Source organism: Scylla paramamosain, chromosome 2, assembly GCF_035594125.1.
Source record: "Scylla paramamosain isolate STU-SP2022 chromosome 2, ASM3559412v1, whole genome shotgun sequence".
Lineage (NCBI taxonomy): Eukaryota > Metazoa > Arthropoda > Malacostraca > Decapoda > Portunidae > Scylla > Scylla paramamosain.
Window position 1 is genome coordinate 32,959,317 of NC_087152.1, and position 9,903 is coordinate 32,969,219.

Sequence of the window (9,903 nt, forward strand, 5' to 3'; positions counted from 1 at the left end):
TGGATAAAACTAACGGTATCCAATGTGAAGTTATCGGTAACCTATACTGACAATATCTAGATTTACTCATCTCGTTATTGTCAGATTCTTCCTTTTTTAATAAACATTTACTTTAGTTAAGTTCATAGTAATCGTAAATTGGTTTGTAATTATATTAAAGCTGGTTCATCCTTTCAATCCTTATATATATATATATATATATATATATATATATATATATATATATATATATATATATATATATATATATATATATATATATATATATATATATATATATATATATATATATATATATATATATATATATATATATATATATATAATTTTTTTTTTACATTGTCGTAGTAAGCGCCTTTACATTGCTAACATTGTTAACAATGTTAACAAGTTATTCTATTTCGATTCTTTTCTTCGTCGCTTTAATCCCAAGTAGGGTCGACCGCTCGTGTGTTGTCGCCAGTACTTTCTATTCCCTGTACCTCCTCCATCCACGCCCGTCTGTCTCATGCCTCTCTATTCCATCCCTTCATGCAAATATCTCTTGGCTTTCTCTCGATCCTCTCCCTTCCAGTTCAATTCAGATTGAACGAGCATATGAATTTAACAACAAAGAGATCACCAGATATTATAAATAGAATGAGGTGCTTAGTAACGTGCACCAGGCGAGCATCACCGGAGTACTTGAATGCAATGGACGATTACCACCTGCAAGAGATGACCACTTGAAAGACACTTCACTTGATAAAAGATTAGACGACTTGTCTGATTATTCTTAGTTATTTTATTTATATGTATACTTGTATAGTTATTTGTGTACCTTATTATATCTTATATATATTGTGTTGCTTTGTGATGAGTGTTGATTGCCTGCGGTGCTTAAAAGAAAAACAAATTATTATTGGTTAATCATCTTACTGAGCGTATTCCCAGACGATTAATAGTCGCCCTGCAGGCTTATTCGTACTACTACTACTACTACTACTACTACTACTATTACTACTAGTTATTATTATAATTATTATTATTATTATTATTATTATTATTATTATTATTAGTAGTAGTAGTAGTAGTAGAAATATTGACAAGAGCAGCAACATCAACAACAAAGCTCTTGCATGTTCATAATATGCATAAGCAGCAGCAGTAGTAGTAGTAGTAGAAGTGGTAGTAGTAGTAGTAATGGTAGTAGTAGTAGTAGTAGTAGTAGTAGTAGTAGTAGTTGTAGTAGTTGTTGTTGTCGTATCACAAACAACAACAATACTGGAAGTCTAAACCATAATATACAAGCAGTGTTAAACAAATGGTGGTGGTTGTGGTGGACGGAAACACAAGTATAATGATGATGGTGGTCGTAAAAAATTGGACGAGGAGGAAGAGGAGGAGGAGGAGGAGGAGGAGGAGGAGGAGGAGGAGGAGGAGGAAGACCAGTGGAGGGAAACACAGCCCAGGGTCACCTTCCCTCACCCCCTTCCCTTTTATTTCCCTCCCTCCCCTTCCTCTCTCTCTCCCCCTCTCCTGTCACTAGGCACTGGGTGTCCCTCCACTCCTGCCTACCTGAGCCCCGGGAGGAGTGTCACGCTACCTGCGCTCCCGGTATTCTAGAGAGAGAGAGAGAGAGAGAGAGAGAGAGAGAGAGAGAGAGAGAGAGAGAGAGAGAGAGAGAGAGAGAGAGAAAGAGAGAACACAACACACACACACACACACACACACACAAAGAAAAATCCGATATTGTTGTAATAAAAGACGAAACGTTACGAGCTTGACTTCATGTTGTAAATATAGAAACAGGTAATATAAAAATAAATAGTTACACACACACACACACACACACACACCACACACACACACACACACACACACACGTACGTACTTAAGTAGTGAGGTACCATTCTGTCATGCGTTCACTGCCCAATCCGCTGATAGTAGGTAACTGATATCGAAGCTGCTCTCTCTCTCTCTCTCTCTCTCTCTCTCTCTCTCTCTCTCTCTCTCTCTCTGTATGTGTGTGTGTCCTTCATTACAATGTTACGCATACTCTCCCATTGCTACCTTGATTTTTTTCTTTGTTTTGTATTTTTCTCTTACTTTCGTTTTTCGGTGACCTGCTTTCCCTTGTCTGACTTGTTTGTTTGCGTTTTTGTTTTGCATACATGTTTTTTTGTTCTCGTGTGTTTTTGTTTATGAACGTCTCTATTGTTTCTCTTCAGTCACTTGTTTACGGTAGGGTCCCCCTTTAAGATTCGAAAGAGAAAATGTAAGGACACTTTAGAAAACGAGATGTGACATTGGTGTGTATACTATTTTTATTTTCCGTGTGTGTTTGTGTGTGTGTGTGAGAGATTCACCCATCGTCCTGATGATCACATACCTACCTGACTCATGGTGACCAGCTGTTATCTTGTTGAGATTTTACTATGTCTGTATAGTCTAATAATCTGTAGTGAGGTCAGTAGTTCTCAAACTTTTTTAATTTAATTCCAACCTTTCGGAATTGTCAACATACTTGTGCCTCCCCCGAGGCCTCCACCTTTTATTTTCCTCCACATAGGCAGGGACTGACCTGTAGGGCTGGGCAAGAGAGTCGGAAATCAAATCTTACCAAGTCCAGCCTCAGTTGTGTTTCACGGACTCGATCATTTTTCGTTGACATGCAGTGAGAATGGTTCCACTAGAATGAAACACACACACACACACACACACACACACACACACACACACACACACACACACACACACACACACACACACACACACACGATAATGTGTACATATTTTGATCTTATTGTCGTTATGAGAAAAAAGTGAAGTCTAGAACATTTCCCTAAGTCAAAATACGTATTACAGGATTTGTCACATTTAGATTCCTTACGTGGAGTTAATTGGCAATGTACAATACTGATAAAAACTCGCCATGGTCCCCCCAAATTTCATGCCGTGACTCCCAGGTCAAGAAACACAGGTGAGACTGAGAACTTTCACACACACACCACCCTCCGTGCTTTGTGTGAGGATTGTAACTGTTCTTGCGTTTTTGAAAGACTTCTCGACCTTGGTAGGATACGAACCTGTATGCCCCCCAAGTGAGAGGCATGAATTTTACCAGAAGTAGAAGTTATTAAGTTTTATCAACTCGGTTATTATATTTAAAATTTAAACTAAAATTGTGTAGTCTTGTCTCCATATCTATATTTATCCAGTCTTTCCATCTGTGTGTGCGTGTGTGTGTGTGTCCTTGAGAGGTTGTCGACATTTCTTGTTGGCCTACACACACACACACACACACACACACACACACACACACACACACACACACACAGAGAGAGAGAGAGAGAGAGAGAGAGAGAGAGAGAGAGAGAGAGAGAGAGAGAGAGAGAGAGAGAGAGAGAGAGAGAGAGAGAGAGAGAGAGAGAGAGAGAGAGAGAGAGAATTTGCATAGAAGCAGGGACGAAAAGTCGCTCTATTTAATGTTAAAGCTCACACACACACACACACACACACACACACACACACACACACACACACACACACACACACACACACACACACACACTCACACTCACAAAGAGAGAGAGAGAGAGAGAGAGAGAGAGAGAGAGAGAGAGGAGAGAGAGAGAGAGAGAGAGAGAGAGAGAGAGAGAGAGAGAGAGAGAAAATTTGGTGGGAAATATTCTGCTCTTTCATTTTACTGTTTCTTTTATTGTTACATTTTATGCTCACTTTCTCCCGTTATTAAACTTCCTGCTATTCACACCTTTTTTGTCGTAATTCTTTTATTTTGTTAGAATATGTTGTTTATATTTCCGTCTTTTTTTTCCATGTCATGCATTTTACATTCAGCGATCCAGGGTTTTTGTGTCCTCCGGTTTGCTTTTTATTAGAGTTCATCACTATCGTAACTTCCTGGTTTTTATATTCTGCCAGTAAAATATTTAGATTGATTTCTCATCGTTGTGTATTTTCTCTGTGTTATGCATCACTAATATTTCATCCCGTCATTTTTTATTTTTTTTTATTTTCATGTTTATTTATATCGACGTGCTACCATTTGTTATTGGAAAATCACTTCAAAACACTATTTATCTTTCTGGTTATGAATCGACCGAAAATATATTTATATTAGAAATGCACCGTACGAGTATTCATTTTAATTAAATCCTATGATGGAGTCAGTTATTTTCCGGTGGCTGCATTTCCTTAATTAATTTTGTCTCTTTTTATGTTAAGGAGGACTAGGAAAGGATCTCAAACTAAATAAAAAAAAGAAACTTTCCTTATTCATTTCTAAGTCATCAGGACTAAATGTAAATACACCTAATCATTGGTCCTTAAAGAAAACACTTTAAGGGTGTTCCAAGCGGGTGCAGTTAGATCAGTTCCCAAAGTATCTTAATGCCACGTAAGAGTTCACGCTAAGGGAAGGTGGAAACACACGGAGCGCAGCAGTGTCACAGATCTTGCCACTGAAAGAGGGAAAAAGTTGAATTACTGATGAACTGTTGTATGAGTAAAGTGGACATAATAGCGATGAGAGGAGTAAAGATACTGATTAAGTCTTGTGAAGTGGACAGAAGAGCGTGACAGTGAGTAGAAAGTTACGTGCAGCTGGACGGCTCCAGAGTGGGGGAGGGGGGCAGGGGATGCGCTTGGTTAGGGAGATAGGTGAAGAGCAGCAACTGTGACACTAGCGGTTGGAGGCAGTGGGAGATGCAGTACTGTGGTGGACTGTGGGAGAGTGAAGGCTATAAAAAGAAGGAAGCTGGCGAGACGAATAGCTCCTGATTCTGCGTTTATAGAAGTGAGTGGGAAGTGAGGTAGGGAAGCTCAGGTTCAGACAAGAATGCAATGTTCTCTCAGGTTTCGACTACGGGCGTCCCTCACAGAACGTGGTGTTTCGTGGGTGTGGCGTGAGAGCAGAGTGGACAGATAACCACCTTGCATGAGAACTTGTACTTTAGATATACAAGGAAGACACACCTGTGTGTCGGGTGTCTTTGTTAACTCGTCGTGAAATGATCGTCATTTATAACGCTTGAACCCTAGGCGCTTTTACTGATAAGAAAATATAACTACAGCTGTTAAGTTTTTTTTTTTAAGTATTTGATCACTTATGTTGCTTGCTATCAGTGTTTCGAAATTATACCCTAAACTTGCGCTAGACCATACATAGGTGAAGCCTTAATCGTCAGAAGATAAGATATTCTGAAATACCAACTGTCACATTGAATGCGTACAACATGAAGTTTATTGTGGGGTTTGAGCTCATCCGCATTGTACTCATACCTTCCATTTATATACTTGATAATATAATTCCGTTCTCCTAATTATGTGACCTTCATTTCCTGTGCCTCATTCAAAGGTAGGATTCATTAGCATTACACAGAACATTAATGGTGGTCCAGACAGCACGTGAAAGGAGAGTCTTGACGGAATTACTGTGTGTATCCAGCAGAGGCTGGGGAATGTGTGCGTGGGTGACATTGACGAACTCTGCAACGGGTTAGATCCGGAATATTCTATAAAGAAAAAAAATATGCTTACATCATACAAATCAAATACTCACGTCCAGAAGTTTGGCGGGAGAGTTAGCGCCCTCTTGCAATCTTAGCTGGCACCATATGACTGTTTTTTTTGCGGCGCAGTAACTCAGTCAGCCCCACAGTTTGGCTCTCAGCAGCTGGGACAGTGTACAGAATCAGCGTTGGAGTGCAGGAGTGCATGACAAGACGAAGTATCGCCAGACAAAATACATATTTTTTTCTTTACGAAAGCCAGTTTAGCAAGAATTATGATATGAAATTCAGAGTTAAAATAAATAATCATCATTGTCATCATCGCCACCTGTTACACGTCCACTACCGAACAAGGGCCTCCCGACCCGCTGCCTGAGTCACGGCAGTGTGCCAATCTGTGCCAGATTCCGACCCGAAAGTGTTCAGTCTCATCTCACCATCTCACCACCTCACGTCTAGCCTGTGCATCCTGAGTCTTAAGATTCTGTCAGACATTCTTTTGCTCCAGTCGTTATTTGTCGTTCTGCCGACGTGTCTTCTCCATTTCCGTATTTTTTTTTTATATGATGTCTAATTAGCGAAATTATAAGCTCCACGTCAAGGTTTTATTATCTCGTGGAGTTATTCTTGATCTTTTCTTTTTTCGTGTATACCTGTCATTCTGTTTGCATTCAACTGTTTGTTTACGTATTGACAAGATTGAGTCAAACTTGTAATATCCATTTTTTTTTTAAGGCAAGATTGGGCGTAATTTCTTTACGTGTGTGTGTGTGTGTGTGTGTGTGTGTGTGTACGCTCGAGTTGCTGCCGTACCAATGGCTTCGTATGTCATAAGCTACAACTTATGTAACCCGGAGAAATATCACACACGTCGATGAAGTGTTACGCATCATGACTATTCTCTCTCTCTCTCTCTCTCTCTCTCTCTCTCTCTCTCTCTCTCTCTCTCTCTCTCTCTCTCTCTCTCTCTCTCTCTCTCTCTCTCGTTTATTCATCGATGCTGAACCTGCCTGTCATTGAATCCATGCACCTGTTCCCTTAATCCACCTGAGGATCAATGGGAGAATCTATTGCATTATGTTCATCGGTCATTAAAGGTCAGTTGTGTGTGTGTGTGTGTGTGTGTGTACGTGGATATCTCACGTACACATTCCCTAGAGGTCCATTTGACACACATAACCTCTTCCTCTCTCCTCCTCCTCCCTCCCTCCCTCCCGCCCACCTTCTTTGCTCACGTCACCTTGTCACGTGGGAGAAAGACAAAAAATAGAAAATAAAGCCCCGTGGTTATGACGTTACCCGTGTAGGGGGAGGAGGAAGAGGAGGAGTGGGGGAGACGTGTGGAGACGCAGGTGGTTGGGGTGGGAGGAGGGAGAGGAGGAGAGGAGAAGAGGGGGATTTAAGTGGTATGTACCGGCTAATATAGATTTAATGACTGTAGTTTATAATAATTAAACCAATCTGGGCGAATAGATGGTAAGGTGGAGGGAGGGAGGAGGGATAGAGGAGGGATAAAGGGAGATAAATTGGGGAGGAAAGGGCGGGAACCAAATCACGTGGCATTGGGAGGGAGAGGAGGGGGGGGAAGAGAGGTGGAGGCAGGGGGGGTTAGGGAGGGAAACATCACGAGGTAGGTATAGAGAGAGTAAGAGAGAAGGGGGAGGGAGGAGAGGGTATGTGTGACAGATGCAGGGGTGAGGGAGAGGGTGTGTGTGTGTGTGTGTGTGTGTGTGAGGGAGATGGAGCAATCAGTTCTCTCCTCATCCCAGCCTTCGGTAGTGGTCGTTCCTCCTCCCGCACCTCACCTTCGTCAGGGAGATGATGGGGCTGGTCTCCATCACCCATCTCCTCTCGGCCTCCTCCCTCACATCCTTCTCATCCACACCTGCTTCCTCCTCTCCCTCTCCCTCTCCCTCTCCCTCAACCACCGTCCCTGTCTTCAAAACTCGTTCCAAGAGAGGAGTAAGCAAACTTCACTCGGCTAAGGATGGCAAAGGTATGACTTGATTACGTGAATGTCATACGTATTGTCCTTGTTGTGTAACTGGTGGTGAGGTTTTTCTTTCACTCATATACTATTACTACGACCACCATCAATACTACTACTACTACTACTACTACTACTACTACTACTACTACTACTACTACTACTACTACTACTACTACCTCCACCACTTTTGTCACTACTGCTGCTGTTACTACTACTGTTACTGCCACCACTACTACTACTACTACTACTACTACTACTACTACTACTACTACTACTACTACTACTACTACTACTACTACTACTACTACTACTACTACTACTACTACCATTATTACAGCACTACTAATACTACGACTTCATCAACTGGTACTCCTATATTTAACATCATCCCCACTATCACCACCGGAACCGCAACGAGAGAGAGAGAGAGAGAGAGAGAGAGAGAGAGAGAGAGAGAGAGAGAGAGAGAGAGAGAGAGAGAGAGAGAGAGAGAGAGAGAGAGAGAGAGCAAAAAATTACGAGCGAAGGTGGAGGTCGGAAAGCCAAATGCGAACTTCTGGCAGAGTGGCTGGGGCCGTGGTGCCAAGGGGGCGCTAGGAAACAGAGAGAGAGAGAGAGAGAGAGAGAGAGAGAGAGAGAGAGAGAGAGAGAGAGAGAGAGAGAGAGAGAGAGAGAGAGAGAGCAAAAAGTCTTGAGAGGGGCGGAGGAAGTAGATAGCAGGAAAGAGAGAGAGAGAGAGAGAGGAGAGAGAGGAGAGAGAGAGAGAGAGAGAGAGAGAGAGAGAGAGAGAGAGAGAGAGAGAGAGAGAGAACAGGGAGAACAGGAGAGGGAGCGAGTGAGCGAGCACACAAATTCCCTGGGTTGGGTTAGTCTTGCGCTCGCACCCACACACTCACAGGCTCTCCCTCTCACTCTCACTCTCCCTCTCCCCGTACTCTGGCACTCCCTCACTCCCTCCCTTGCTGCACACACCCTCGACCTCTCGTCTGAAACATGGAGGCAAAACGCAAGGTTGAAACTGACGCCGGGGAACCAACGCCTGCTTCGAAACCCGCCACGCCCACCGCTGCCTCCCAAGCACGCCCTGGGGAGGAGAAAGAAGTGAAAGTGAAGGGACGTGTGCCTGAGGAAGTAGAGGAGGAAGAGGAAGAAGAGGAGGAGGAGGAGGAGGAGGAAGAGGAGGAGAGCGAGGAAGAAGAGGTGGTGGTAGTAAGGAGGGTAGTGCCGAAGGCCCCACAGAAGAAGCAGGAGGAAGAAGAGGAGGAGGAAGAGGAAGAGGAGGAAGAGGAAGAGGAGGAGGAAGAGGTACCTGTAGTGAAGAAGACTGCAGTGCCACAACAAAAGGTAGTTCCTAAAGTGCAGGTGCAAGAGGAAGAGGAGGAGGAGGAAGAAGAGGAAGAGGAGGAAGAGGAAGAAGAAGAGGAAGAGGAGGAAGAGGATCCACAAGCTGAGAAGGAGAGAATGGCACGCATGAAAGCAGAGCAAGAAAAAGCCCGACGCCTGAAGGAAGAAGAGGAGAGACAGGCGCAAATCAAAGAACAGGCAAGAATCGCGAAAGCAAAGGAAGAGGAGAGAATCGCACGTCTGAAGAAACAAGAGGAAGAGGAGAGAATCGCACGCCAAAAGAAGCAAGAGGAGGAGGAGAGAGCTTGCACGGCTGAAGAAAGAAGAGGAAGAGAGAAACGCCCGCATTAAAAAAGAAGAGGAAGAAAGACTCGCTCGCCTCAAAAAGCAGCAGGAAGAGGAAGAAAGGCAGCGTCGACTACAGCAAGAACAAGAGGAAAGAGCGAGAAGAGAAACTGCCCCCACAGCGTACGAGAGAAGCAGGGTGATGGAGGAGAGCAAGGCCAAGGATGACGGAGCCAGGCTGACCCCCAAGCAGGCGGCGGTGCAGAATCCTATGATGGAGAGCTTCATGAACTTCGTGGTGGTGAAGCTCTCTGGCAAGGCGCTCCGGTACGTGTACATGGGCGTGGTGCAAGTGATCGGGCTGGCCATCGGAGTGTTCTGTCGTGTGGTGCTCAGGCGGCACTAACAGACACCCTGAGAGCAAGCAGGAAGAGAAAAGGAATATTGTTGTGCCTGGGAAGAATGCGAGAAGAATGAGTGTTGTGAGAAAAATATGAAGGAAAAGCCAAGATATGTTTGATGTTTGAAGTAGATGACATGAAAGAAAAGGTGTGAAGATAAAGAGCTGAGAAAGAATTCAGAAAAAGGAATCTTGTTGCTCGGCTTGAAAATAAGAAAAGCTGAACGAAAATGAGTGTTGTGTAGGAGATAAATAAAAAAAAAGTGAAAAAAGACGGGAAAGATAATGAAGTAGACAGTTTGTTTGTTGTGTTTCAAGTAAAAGACTTCAATTTTTTTTTACATGTAGAGAATAATCCAGGAAGAGAGAGA

The 9,903-nt window shown here is 43.2% G+C and overlaps 1 protein-coding gene across 1 annotated transcript; it reads left to right on the forward strand.

Moving 5' to 3' along the window:
• Positions 1-8,496: 8,496 nt before the first annotated feature.
• On the forward strand, positions 8,497-9,538 carry LOC135107474 (cilia- and flagella-associated protein 251-like). Its single transcript, XM_064017363.1, has 2 exons — positions 8,497-9,045; positions 9,236-9,538. Exons 1-2 carry the CDS (start codon positions 8,497-8,499, stop codon positions 9,536-9,538), a joined length of 852 nt encoding a protein of 283 aa, XP_063873433.1.
• The last annotated feature ends 365 nt before the right edge of the window (positions 9,539-9,903 follow it).

Bases quoted from the DNA above. Each gene is read 5' to 3' on its own strand.
- LOC135107474 (XM_064017363.1), top strand. From the start codon at position 8,497: ATGGAGGCAAAACGCAAGGTTGAAACTGACGCCGGGGAACCAACGCCT. The intron at 9,046-9,235 runs GCAAGAATCGCG...CGCCTCAAAAAG, and splicing joins AGGCGCAAATCAAAGAACAG to CAGCAGGAAGAGGAAGAAAG.